Source organism: Vicugna pacos, chromosome 2, assembly GCF_048564905.1.
Source record: "Vicugna pacos chromosome 2, VicPac4, whole genome shotgun sequence".
NCBI lineage: Eukaryota > Metazoa > Chordata > Mammalia > Artiodactyla > Camelidae > Vicugna > Vicugna pacos.
Genome location: NC_132988.1, coordinates 74,274,613 through 74,289,057, shown reverse-complemented (window position 1 = coordinate 74,289,057; position 14,445 = coordinate 74,274,613). Strand labels below are relative to the sequence as shown.

General features: G+C 42.0%; 1 protein-coding gene across 1 annotated transcript in view; it reads right to left on the bottom strand.

Moving 5' to 3' along the window:
• The window catches only part of ANXA3 (annexin A3), a 46,182-nt gene that overhangs the window by 13,278 nt on the left and 18,459 nt on the right, over positions 1-14,445 (bottom strand). Inside the window, exons 4-7 of the mRNA XM_006198227.4 lie at positions 11,021-11,115; positions 8,894-9,007; positions 6,600-6,690; positions 1,713-1,792 (exon numbers count right to left, since the gene is read on the bottom strand). Coding sequence (XP_006198289.1) covers positions 1,713-1,792; positions 6,600-6,690; positions 8,894-9,007; positions 11,021-11,115 — 380 coding nt within the window. The remainder of the gene's footprint in view (positions 1-1,712; positions 1,793-6,599; positions 6,691-8,893; positions 9,008-11,020; positions 11,116-14,445) is intronic.

Genomic DNA, 14,445 nt, shown 5'->3' with positions numbered 1-14,445 from the left:
AATGCAAGATGCTAACCATAGGGGTCACTGGGAGAGAGTGGGAAGATGAGCATACGGGAGCTCTCTGCAGTTTCTGCTGCATTTCTGCTGGAAATCTAAAAGTGCTCTAAAAAATAAAGTCTATTCAAAAAAAACCTCCAAAACCTCAAAGATCCCCACTAACTCTCCTGTTGAAGGTTCCGTGGCTGAGTGTGTGTGCTTACACAAACACTTCAGCACGTCATGGAAAGATGGGAGACGCAGATGAAAAAGAAGACTGCTTGAATTATTTTGAAATTACAGGTGAGTGAAACATCTGGTTATAATACTGTAAAAATACACTCGTTCCTGTTTTCAAACATTCGGTCTGTTTATGCTTGCCTGATTTTTGCCTCATCTCTTCTTTTGTTTGTTGGTTTGTTTCAGGGCTGACGCTACTCTGCTCTGACTAAGCGTCCCAGTTTGCCTTCGTCTTGTTCTCCTTTCATCATCCACCGTGTTCCAACAGTAAAAATGCTGACGATCATTGGTATTAATAATAATAAGCCGCCACTGTACTGTTGACACCCCATGTGCTGTTTCACATCCTCTCTCTCTCTTAATCTTCACAACACCCTATGAAGTTGGCACTGTTATTATTTTAATTGTACAGATGTGTGAAATGGAGGCTTTAAGGTTTAAATTAAAGTAACCTGCCTGAACACACAAAGCCAGCAGGCAGCAGAGGAGTACAGGGTTCTAGGTCTGACGCTGAAGCCCTGCCCGGGACTCCCGCCCTCCACTGCCCCGAGTGGGCGTGTGTGCCCGCTTGCACACACAAGCGGATGTGCAGTGATGAATGCAGACCTGGGGGCATTTGTCTGCAGCAATGCCTCACCCATTTGGGTTTGTAGGTTCAGTCTTCATAAGGTTTTCACCATTGAAAACAACTGAAACCATAATTAGGATAAACTGCTCCCTAGTGGCGTAATGCCTCACTTGGACAAACGCTGTTTCAACCCTCAGGCTGAGACGGTCGCTGGGATTTTCTCCCACATTAAGGGCTGTGTAACTCGGCTGAAAGAGGCTGCTGGGGTAGGACTTAAATCATTTCCTCCCTTACATACACGTATGACTACATCTCATCCTTGACCTTATCATCTTTTTTATCAAGTCATGCACCTCCGACAAAGAAACAGCAAGGTGTGGCCTCATTTGGTCACACGGTGATGAATGGTTTAGTGACTCTTCCAAAGGTGGTAAGGACAAAGTTCCAGCAAGTCATTTTTTTTTTTAACCCTGAGACTGCCATACCCATCTCTGAAGGTAACCCTTCTGTGTCATGTGTCCTACTTAACTTAAATGCTCCCAAGTGGAATATATATTCTTTGGAGCCCAGAAGAAAATCAACATGTTCTTAAAAATGGAGACACTCATAATGGAAATGAACAATTATTTTTCTTTCAGATGAACTTGCAGAACATTTCCTAACACATTATGAATCCTGATCAAAAGACATTTAATCCATTTACTGACCAAAACAAGATTCCTTAAATACATCATTAAGTTATACTTTCATGGTGGTGGTTAAATATTACACTGCTTGATGGCAATCCAAATGTAAAATGAACAAATCATTTCATAAGGGCAATTGCAATCTCATTGTCTCAGTTTGGTTATTTTCAAACTCCATAAAAATTATTATCGAGCATGCAACTTACTAGGGAGTTAAAAAGTAAAAAATAAAACCTTACATCAGCCAAAGTCAACAGAGCTTTCCGGAAGTCACCAGAGGTTTCAGAACTAATCGCATCTCCGAGACTTTTCTTGTATACTGAAAGCAAATAAGAATGAAATTAAGCTTTGATAAACTAAAAAATGTTATTATAAAACAGAGAAAAGCTTAAATGGCAACACTGGCAAGGAAGGAGTACCTGATGAAATAAATCACGCCTTCTTTTTTTTTTAACCTCCTGGCGCTTTTCCAAGATGTACACCTTCTTCTTGTAACTATTACTGTAGTATGTGGTGTGGTAGATGCACAAGAACAGAGGAAAATGCCATTCTGGATCAACTCACAGTTCATTTCACCTGACAATGGCACTAAGGAACGTATGGTGAGAAAGCTAGGGTGGGCAAGCTGCTAATTTGCCTTCCAATTTCCACTGCCTCCTTCTTCCAAAGGAATAGAAGCCTGACCTTGAGCAAGACAGAATGCACAGAGCGTAAAGACTACGTCCTCTGCTCTCCTCTGAGCTAGGCGCAGCTCGACAACTCCATTCTTGGCCACCAAATGTAGGCAGACCTATGTGACATTGCTAGGAAATCTCCTCAGTGATGGCTCTTTCCTCCATCCTAATGCCTGGAATGTAGGTTGACCCCTGGAGCCTGGGCAGCCATCTTGCACTATGAAGACAAAGACTGCATCTCAGCGGTGGCAAAGAATAAGCAGGAAGGGGCCCGGGTTCCTAAAAGTTGATGAGCTATCAAGCCAGTCCTAGAAATGCCTATCTCCAGACTGCTTCTATACATGAGAGAAATAAACTTTTATTTAAGCCACCATTATTTTTCTGTTTCATTGAACCTGACTCCAACCTTAATGCATACAGCTAGACTGCATTATTGGATATCTCTCAAAAGTAAGAAAGCTACCCTAAAACCTACTATTTCCTCATAACAAACGCCAACTGTGTGTTCACATATAGTCCTGACTACTTGTAGCACCTTTTGCACAGCTTGTGATGTGCAGTGTCCGTTGATTTGTAAATCTCTGCTCTGCTCTATCCACGGAGCAGCGATTCTCTTGGGGCCACGAAATACCTGATGCAGCTGACACTTTGCCTGCATCGTTCTCAAGAACTCTAAAAATCAATCATATGAACGCTTGTCCTTTTAAATCAATAAAAGACAATCATAGAAAGTGACATGAGATGACCTAATAGCAAGAACTGTGCTGAGAGACAAACTCTTCCAGCATGATTTTAGTAAGGCTCTTTTTATGAAACCTATAATTTCCCAGAGCAATTCAAATAAGAAAAGCCCACTATAAATAAAGATTATTTATCTAAGTAATAACATTTAGTAGGCATCGTTTTCCCTAACAGTCATGCTGTTGGTACATCTATCCTTCACTCTAATTAGAAAAGTTTTTTTTAATTTAAAAATATCAAGCCAAAAAAATGAAGCTCTCCTTTGTTAAATCTGGGGGAGTGTTTTATAATTTTAGAAATATCTAGATGAGACTTTATAGTCATCTCATGCAGCCTCACATGCCTCCCTTCCCTTTACCCGAGATATTTTGTGGGAAGTTAGACTAAAGATACAAAAATTATTTTGATGCAAGTTGAAAACTACTTTATGCATTTGAGGCACAAGATGGTATAGAAAAGCAAATATGATGTTTCAACAGTGCAGGAGCCTGAAACAGAACTTTGAGTTTTTGATCCCTGATTCAGTGCTCTCTCACACACCATTAACTTTAGAACACTGGAAAGAGTTCTGAATTTAGCTCTCTATTCGTTTAGAGTCTATTGTGTCATTGTACTGTACGAGCCACATAAAACGCCTGGTCCCTTTATGAGGGCCAGGTTGACAGCTCTTTTGATGGGTTTCTCATGCATGGGTCACCATTTCACATTATATGACAGCATCAATCCCGCTGCAACTGACTCCAACGGTTGGCATCTGACCATAGGTGGTGAGCAGCCAATGTACGGAGACGACCTGGTGGGAGAACTTTGCCCAAAACAATGCTTTACACTAGACAGTGCCTTTCCAAGCCCATTGAATCTCTTCTCTTAGGGAGTGAGCTGTACAGAATTTTTTTAAAAAAAGAGTAACAAAGAGGTGGGAAGAACCCCAGAAATAAGGCACGAAACAGAAGAAGCCCAGAATAGCCAGAAACCATGGGCAAATGTAAGCCTCAACTAAACGAGCACCATGTGGTAAGGGAGGAGAAGTTCCTTGGTGTTGTCAGAATAGTGGAAGCAGAGAGGAGGGAGAAAGAGTTCCTATGATGGAGACATCAGCACAGGGGAGCAGTGGATGTCTGATGCTGAGGGAGAGACAAGACGGCTGAGTCCCGAGGGCAGTGCTGGGTCCTGAGCCTCCGCAAAGCTTGGCTACACACGGCTGAGAATATTTCCTTCTTTTACTTCCTGTGTATCATTAATCCCCACTCACCAAGGGAACCCAGATGCAGCTCAACTCCTTGTAGCCTTAGACAGCTTAACTCACACAGATACAAGGCATCTGGTAACTCTGAACAAAGACCACTTGTCGCATTTGCAAAATGACAGTCCTAAATGCTAGAACACTCACTTGGTGCTTAAGACTTGGACCTCAGCCTTGAGGATATTCACTCAATAAATCTTTGAACTGATCCCCCAATGGCTCCAGGCACTGGACATACAGCAGTGAACAAAACAGACAAAAATCTCCCTTTCATAGAGCTTATGTCGTAGGGTTGTTTGTACAGAAACGCTGAATTCCAAGGAGACTCTCCAGGCCAGTCAACTCATGGAGTGGTAACTCTTCCAAGAAACACCAGGAAGTAACAAAGCATCTTGGGATAGAGCCTCTGGCTCTGGTGATGTTTTATATGTACATCTTGTTGAACAGAGGGAACCAGAAACGTTAAACACCTACAAGGTACCCATTTGTGCCTATTATCGAGCAATTATCTCATCTACCCCAAATTTGCCCTTCTATACCTAGCTTTGTGGAGCTGAGGTTAGGACTTTGCAAAGTACATTTCTCTTTTGCCCCCCACGCCCCAACTCTCTGCTAGGTTCCACCAATGGGAGGAGTCGAGGGAGAATAGATGGAAGGCAGAAGGAGGAAAGAAGGACATGCTGTTGGCTTGCTATTCATGTCAGTGTCAACCCAGTGAAGGGCTTTCCCCCGACAGCAGCAGTTGGCTCCAGGCTCCTAGGACGAGTCACCTGCTTACATGTCTGTGGAGGTACCAGCTCCAGCTGGACGGAGGTCCCTTCACAGAGATCTGCACCTCAATTCCCTAGGCATCTCCTCTGAGCCCTGGAAGCACCAACACTGGAAATTGGTGCCCTACTCTGAGCTTCTAGTTTCTGCAAACCCCAATCCCTTTCTTTGCTGTCCCTGCCCTGAGGGTTATACCTCTGTGCTACCCCTGTGTTTCCTTTCTGCTTTTTCAGTCCTCTCAAAGGTGTTTGAGCGATTCTCTCTATTAAATTCTGTTAAAACACCTCGTACACTTCTGTTTTCCTGACTAGAGCTGATTGGCACATCGACCATAGAATAGTCACTTTCCTACCAGTGGAGTTTTTACCTTCGAATGGGAATTTCTCACAGTAACCTCCCTAACATCCATCTGGGGACCAGTATATCCCTTCTTTGGCACTCTCCTGCTGCAGAAGCTCCCTGATACACAACTGACCTCCCTGATACAAAAACATAGAAACTGTTGTTCAGTAAGAATTGGGCAGGTCTTTGTCCCTGGTTCTTGGGAGGTAACCTCTAAATACTTGGAATTTCCCCAGTAACAGGAATGTCATTGTTATTCATGGTGGGTCCCCTGAACCACACCGGAGTCTATGCTAATAGGATGACTCAGGATGGGGCTCAGTCATAACAGAAAGACCAACCATGTGATTAAAGGGTTAAGGCTTTGAGCCACATCCTCAGCCTGCCATCCAGGGAGAGGAGGGGGACTAGACATGGAGTTCAGCCATGTGGCCAGTGATTAAGTCAATCCTGCCTGTGTCATAAAACCCCAGTAAAAGCTCTGGACACCAAAGATCAAGTGCACGTCCCTGGTTGGCAGTTCTACATCGCTGTGCAGGGAGGGTGAGGCATCCTTCAGACATGGAAGCTCTGTGCTCAGGACCCTCCCAGACTTTGCCCTGTGCATCTCTTCACTTGATCCGTCTTGATTTACGTTCTTTACAGAAAACCATAATTGTAAGTCTAGAGTTCTGTGAGTCATTCTACTGAGTTATTGAACCTGAAGGGAGAGTGAGGATCCTCTGAGTCTATCACCATTTGGTCTGAAGTGCATGTGGCCAGGGACCACCTGAGCTTGTGGCTGGTGTTTGAAGCTAGGGTAGTTTTGTGGGGACTTGCTCTAACCTATGAAGTCACTCTAACTTTGGGTTGTTGGTGTCAGAATTGCATGGCAGGCGCTTTCTACTTTCAAAACAGCTAGCAGACTATTAGGTTTTTTGCTAATTATACTGAACCCACATGCTCAATACATCCTCTAAATGGTCCATTTAATTTCCTACACCAAAAATCATGAGGCTAATCTGAGTGGTTTTTAACATACAATATTAATATGCAGTGATCTGAGTCTCTTACACTGATGAAAATGGTGGATTCAATTAAGCAGTGATTGCCGAGAGCAAAATTCACAGTAGTTGCAATGTCATAAATGCACAGCATTAATGTATTATTATGTAGCAGTTTCTAGCTCAGATCATATTAAAAATTTTCTCCAAAAATCCACAGTCCCTAGCCCATTTTAGAATGTATCCTCCTTTTAGTTTTATACATTTAGCCTTCTCAAAATTACCATGAAGAAGAGATTGGCAGGTTTCTGGGAGAAGCAGCAATGGCCCATACAGGTGTGAGCAAGAGTGAAGGTAAACAGAAAATAAGATCACCTGTGTAGTAGGCTTGGCCGATCTCCTTCATCTGCCTGCTTGTCCTGGTGGTTAAGATTTCAATCAGCGCATCTTCATTTGTCCCCGTGCCCTAAGAAGAAAAAGGAAATCTATTTTTAGAACACTTTAAAAAACTTAGTTTCACGCATTTCAATCTTAATATCTTGGTTTACACAGATGAACAGTTTTTAGTAAATCAACATAAGGTCCTATATAGCTCTAAACTTGTTTTTGAATTTCCCTTATATTTTAGTATTAAAATAACATGAATCATCTGAAGTTAACTGACACCAAAATTTTAAAGAAAATATCCAACTCTAGAGTAAAACTCCATCGAGTAGTTCTAGGAAAAAACAGTATAAAGGGAAAGCCTACGTCATTCAGGATCAGAAGTAAGAATTCAAACATTATTACAATTAGAAAGGACTCTGCAATTCTCTTGAATTAGTTCATCCTTGTACCAATGCACTGGGCTGGTCAGCATGTATGATTCCCTTCATACAGGGAGATCTTTTAAAGCCTCAATAATGTATGTCATGAGTGCACAGTTGGTTTGCAGACTAGTTATTCCTGAGTCTTGGTTTATATTGAGGTCACTGACTCACACTGTGACTCCAAGAAAAGCCATTTACACTAGGACTTGATCAAATAAGGCCAACATAGCACACAGACAGAGGCTGAGCTCTTTTATCTTCCTTGATTGGTAACAGAGCCCCCATTTTCAAGCTTAGTGTATATCTACCCAAATAAAGACCAGGAGATTATCATACTAAGTGAAGTAAGCCAGAAAGGGAAAGAAAAATACCATATGATATCACTTATATGTGGCATCTAAAAAAAATGACACAAATGAACTCATTTACAAAACAGAAACAGACTCACAGACATAGAAAACAAACTTAGGGTTACTGGGGGAAAAGGGGGCAGGGGTGGAGGGATAAATTGAGAGTTCAGGATCAGCAGACACTGACTACTATATATAAAACAGATAAACAATAAGGTCCTATTGTATAATAGGGAGCTATATTCAATACCTTGTAATGGCCTATAATAAAAAAGAATATGAAAAGGAATATATGTTTATTTGTATGTATGTGGCTTAGACTATGCTGTACACAGAAATTAACCCCACATTGTAAACTGACTATTCTTCAATAAAATAGAAAGAAAGATACAATGGCTGGATGCTGAGCTGCCATCTAGCCGAGAAGTGTTATCTGTAGGCTGGAGGTGGCTGAGTCTCTGACAATGGCGGTGCCATGACACCCAGCTCTGGACTGCTTACTTTGGAGTTCTTTTACCTAAGAGAGAGTGAGTCAAATTCAGTCAGTCATAAAGCCTTTAAGAGCAGAGCTGAGGCTTCTTTGAAAAAGAAGTTCCACAGTCACCAGCCTGTGCTGAGTCCCAGCCTGCCCTTCCTAACAGCCTGTCCTGCAGATTTTAGATCTGCCTGCTCAGCCTCATAATCGTATAACCAATTTCTTGCAATAATCCCTCACTCTCTGTCTCCTGACTCCTGGGTCTGCTTCTTGGGGGAACCCTGACTGATACAGATAGAATTTTAAACAGCCGCAGAGACAGACAGGAGCCAGACCACGCTGGGAGGTGACGGTCATGATAAGGAGTTCGGATTTTAAGTAGTCAAAGCTTAAGGAGAAATCTGAGATTTCTGCCAGTGAAGAGTACAAGCTGATTCTAAAAATAAATTTATAGAAATAAGTTTGGCTGTTCTAAATAATTTTGGCTACTCTATGGTGAATGGATTTAAAATGGGCAAAAATAGAGGCAAAGAGACCAGTTCAGAGGACATGGATGTGGTCCAGTTGGGAGATGAGAGTGGCTGAGCTAGAAGGATAGCAGTGGATTCGGGGAGACGTGCACACACTTTCGATAGATTCTGAAGTAGAGCTGATGGGCTTGCTGGCACATTTGGGAGCTTTGAAGCATGAGAGAAAGCAAGGGATGAAGGCGAGTTCTAGGGTTTTGGCCCAAGCAATGGGGTTAAAGATGGCGTTTTACTCTCAATGACAACAAAATAAGAGAACCTAAGGCCTCAGGTCAGAAAAAAAAAAAAAAACCAGCAAAAATAGGATATGACAATATCCTTCCAGGCCAGGAACGTGTGGGCTTAAGGTTCTAGGGCTGCTTCCCTTTCAGGGTTGTTCTACTGACTGGAGAGCACAGAGTCTCCAAATCGATCCCATTTCTACCCATATCTCAAGTGTGCCCTGGCAGAAAGTCACTCTTTTTGATAATCAAATCCTGGGCAGAAACGGCTTGTGTAGGGCTCCTACCTTCATGGATTTCTTCAGCTGTTTTGCATCAAACACTGCCGGTGGTGTCACGAGGGCCACCATGAGATTCTTCAACTCACCAGAGAGGTCACCCTTCAGGTCATCTTTCAGTTCCTAAAACAAAGAAAACCCAAAGAGAAGAGCGTGAAATAGTTCTCCTTTCTCTTCCTCCAAAGTCACCTAGTGAAAGATGAACGTGCCTGTGTGAATTCAGACAAAAGCATGTCCATCTACAGGAGATAAACAGAAATGGTGAAAATATTTCTATGGATATTAATTTGCATTTTATGATTGCTTCCAAAAAGTTCTGTTTTATAGAAGGCTTTCTGAGGGAAAACCAATGGAGGAGGGTCTATGCATGCCACAGGTAGGAGCTGTGTATTCGAATTCATTTCCTGGGCCCTTGACACTCTGCTCTCCATGCTCGGGCTGGGGAGATGGAGAAGAAGGGGAGGGGGAGCCCCACAATTCACACTGAGCTTCACTGGAAGGTGCTCTGTTTCTGCCTTGTTTCTCAGTGACTCCTAAAGAGCTTCAAAGAGGAAGGGAAGGGAAGACAGCACACGAGTGTGTTGTCTTGTCCAGAAGCTTGGCAATTCATTTAAGTTGAACACTGTTTACTGTGTGCCTGCTCTGTGCCAGGCACTTAAAAGTGAGTTAGACACAGTACCCCTAGGACATTATGCCCTAATGGGAGAAATAGAAGTAGTGAAAGACAAAATTTCAACATAATATGTTAAGCATCTGAGAAAGGAACACCGAGAAGGACATATTAATGGAGCCTGGGAGCTTGGAGAACACTGCTGGGTGGTGCCCCAGCTCTCTTTGGGTGGTCCCCACACACTCTCAGTTCTGGACCCAATGCTCCGATTGGCCTGTGTTTCCACTCTTTCCCCTATACAGTTCATTAGTCCCAGCAGCTAAAATAATCTTTCAAATATATAAATAAGATAATAGCATTTCCTTTCTTACAAAATTCCAATTGTTCCCTATTATTCTTAGAATAATATCTAAACTCTGTACCAAGACCTCAAGGCCCAGCGTGGTCTAAGCCTCTCTTCAACCTCAGCTCTTCCCTCTGCCTCCCTTTACTGTCTGCACTCCCACCATACGGGAACTTTTTCTGTTTCCTAAGTGTTCCCAGCTAGTTTTGGCCTCACGGCTTTTGCATTTGCTGGACCTTCTGTCTGACACGCTCTTCCCCGGATCAAGCAGAGCAGATGTCTTGGTGGTGTTTAGTCTTAGTTGAGAGTAAGGACACAACCTCTCGCTGACGTTTCCTCACCACGTGATCTAAAGGAGCCATTCACCATTCTCTAGCATATCACCCATTTTAATTCTTTCACAGCACTTACCAATATCTGAATTTATTTTACTTATATATTTACTATTTTTCTAATAGAATGTTAGGTCCATTGGAAAGAAAAGAGGATCTTTTTATTCTAGTGAATTGCCACTGTCTAGGGTATCTCCCAACACAGAGTAGTAACCAACCCGACACAGAGTAGTTTATTATTGAACAAGTAAACTGCATGGAAAAGACACACAAAATGTTCTTAAATAGCTCTTGTATAGCTTCTGGTACTTAATATGTTTTCATTCACTGAATGAATTAAAAAAAATCTGTAATTACATAAACATATTGAAGTTGGAAGACAAAGAACATCTAAGACAGGGTTTATCAGATGATTGATCAGATAACTCTTTGCTGTGGAGGATGGCCTTGTGACTTGTAGGAAGTTTAGCAGATTCCCTGACCTCCACCCACCAGATACCAGAAACATCCCTCTCTCTCCCATCAGTTGTGATAATCGAAACATTTGGAGTCATTGCCAAATATCCCCAGGGGAGCAAAATCATTCCCTCTGAGTTCAGAGCCACTGATCCAAGGCAACCCTCCTTACTCAACAGATGAAGGTACTGAGGCCCCGCAAGATCAAATAACACACCCAAGGTCATTCAGCCAGTTAAGGGCAAAACTTAAGACTCCTATTCCAGGCTGTCAACTGGATACACAAGGGTTACACTTGGCCTGAAACAAAAGGTCTGTGGGCATAATCATGGGGGAGCCGCCTGGATCCATCAGTGATTAGCTCTTTACTGCCTGTTACGTTAACAAAATCGTACCTTTCCATACGCTGCTTGGTATTCCTTCACAATCAGCTGCCGCTGTGCATTCGACCGCTCAGCCAGAACACTGATGAGTGTGTTCTCGTCTGTTCCTATGTGAAAGAAAAATAATTTTATTCATCGTCAACCCAAATATGCTTAGTAACTGTCATGAACAAAAGTACAATGATTAATGGTCTGAAACAAATGCAGAGAGGAGGGCATTTTAATTTTTAATTTCCAGGTCTTCCCAGGTTGGCATCTTTATTTCCTTGATTGCCTGGGTTTTGCAAAAGAAAATGAACCTTATTTGGATAGTCCGGGGGGCAGAAAACAATCGTTGCCCAACATTCCTACCCGTATCAGACGAGGGAGTAGTACAAAGAACACGTTGCTTTTGAAGTAGGTTTTTCCATCGTTATGAGGGTAAGTTACTATCTTACCACCTTTTATTCCTCTCTTATCTCCATATTTGACATCAGAATCATTTTTTTCCTAGAAAAAAGGAACTGACATTTGTTGAGAATCTACCACACACTAAGTACCTTTTATTCACTGTCATAGTTAATAATATTCACAGGGTCCTGGGCAGTAGGCATGATTAAGCCGTCCTAAAGGAAAAGATACTAACACCTAGAGAACTTCTCTCACTTGCCAAAGCATGCAGCTTTCAAGTGGTGCAGCACACATCTGAACCCAGATCGCTGCCTCCAAAGCGTGTATTTCTATCACTGGTCCACACCCCTTTCAGGCATTTCAGATCCATATACTTAACCACCTGTGGTAAGTACAAGTATAAGGCTGATGCTGGCTTGCCTATAAACGACCTCCAGGTCACTATTTTCTTGGTAATTATAGTATTAAGATAAAGTGGGAAGTGGAGAGTAGTAAATTAAGAGTATGGGATTAACAGTTACACATTACCATATATAAAATAGACACACAACAAGGACCTACTGTATAGCACAGAGAACTATATTTAATATCTTGTAATAACCTATCATGGAAAAGAATTGAAAAAAAGAGAAGTAGACATACATATGCATATGCGTATAACTGAATCACTTTGCCATACACCTGGAGCCAGTATGAAGGAAAAAAGGCAATGCAGGAAGCTGTGTCTGCTCCTGCGTGGCAGAGGATGGCCCCGAAGTTGGGGGCTGCGAGCTGACTTGTGCGCCTCGGGCTCGCGTGACTAGCACGGTATGAAAGATCAGTTGGAACTCAAGGCTCAGTTTCCCTGTGTCGCGGTAACCCACAGACACCTTGGCTCCACAGGCCCGTGGCAGTGGTACACACTCTACATGAAAGATGGCGCAAAAGAAACTGTACGTGATTAGCTGCTGGGCCTCCCAGTGAAAGATGCTGCCCCACTGTGTCTCTGGCCTTGTATTCTTCTAAGGAGTTAAGTAAACACAGAGTCTGATTAAACCCTTGTTGTGCCCTGTGAGTATGATCTCAGCTTGGACCTTAATGGCACCTGGGTTGGTGCACAGCTAGACACCTCCAACTACGAGCATCTCAAACCCAGTCTGCTCCGGGCGGGATTCATTCTGTTTCTTCTCTGACTTGTCTTTCACTGTGATCCCTCATCAATGTCACCGCTATAAATGTAGTCCTCCAGCCCAAAACCCTGGGAGTCATCCTATACCGCATTCTTTCCCTTACTCTCTGCGTGGTAGCAACCATCTGCATCTCTTGAACTGTCCTCTCCTCCTTCACTGTGCATTCGTCACATTTTACCTAGAAACTTTAGTAGCCTCCTGACTTGACCCCTTTATCATTCATACTGTATATTACTGCCTAAGTAAATGTTTTTTCTAAGCAAAAATTTTAAAATGCATCTGATTATGTCAATCCCTTGGTTGAAACTCTAAATATTCTCTGTAACATTCAGGATGAAGTTTGAGCCCCTTGGCTTGTACACCAACCAGTTCATTAGGCTCTAACTCCTGCCTCATGTCTCTGTTCTAACTTCCCCCCCTTCTCTGTGTCTCTATACCCTGTGCCCTAGACTCCAAACGTTAACTAACTACCCACAGTTACATGTAGGTTGTATGCCAAGCAGTTTCTCCTCGCTTATTCTTGCACATGCTCATCACCAGAAACCAAACCAAGCTGCCTCATGGTTCAGAGACTGGCTCTGACACATGTCTTAAGGCCAAGGCCACCATGACACCTGGTTCTGGTGCTGGGAGTGGTGCTCACAAACAAAAATCTCCTCCTCAAAGTGGGCCTGCAAACCAAAACACAAAAATTCACAGAGAAATATAATGTTAAGGGAGAAAGACAAGCAATAGAATTTGGAGACCATTAATTCATTCAATTTGCCATTAACTGCATGGAAAAGTCTATTCAACACTGTGTATAAATAGGGAATCAAAGAGATTAATAAAGAAATAACTTTCAATTAAAAATAGAAAAAAACCTTAAATAGGCAGAAATAAAGTAGTATTACACTGATAACTTTAATAGTATAATTCATAAAACTTGACAAACTGACCCTAAAATTCATAAGGGAGGGCAAAGAGCCAAGAAGGGCTCTTGCCTTACTAGACACCAAGTGGCAGTATTAAATTATAGTGGAAATTATGACAACGTGGTATTGAGACAAGGAAAGGCACATAGACCAAGGGAGGTGTAACACAGGGCAAAAAAATAAAACTTACAAAAGAGAGATGGCATTACAAATCAGCGTGGAAAGGATGACCTCTTCAATAAACTGCACTGGGACAATTACATAGCCACATGTGATCAAATAGAATTAGATTTAAGCACCTTACACAAACATAAATTTCAGGCAGATTAAAGATCTCAATGTGAAAAAAATAAGACTGTAAAACTTTGAGTAGAAAATACAGGAGAATATCTTTATGAGCTCATTATAGAAAAGACACAGTAAGTATAAATCATTACAAAAATACTGGTAAACAATTTCACTAAAGTTTAAAATTTCTATGCAATAAAATTGACTATAACCTATGTTAAATGAAAACCACAGACTGGGAAAAGATATTTTCATAGCTGGTAATTAAAAGTTTTGTATCCAGAATTTATTTAAAACAAAATTTGCCAAGCAAGAAAAAGACAACCCAACTGAAAAACAAAAAAATATATGAAGAAGTAATTCATGGAAAAGGTAGCAGATAAACAAGAAAGGATGCTTCACTGCATCAGTATGGGGGATGGGGAGGAGAGAGGAAGCAAACAGATATAGAATGAGATACAATTGTAGACCCTCTCAATTGGAAAAACTGAATAGGACGATCACAGTAAGTACTGATGAGAACAGAGAGCAAGAAGTCTCATATGCTGGTAGGGATGCTAATTCATATATTCATTTGAGAGAGCAGTTTTGGCAAGACTTCTGGTTAACTTGGAGGTGAACATCCCCTTCAACCCAGAGAGTCCAACCATTACATTCTAGAGAGATGTTAGCAAAT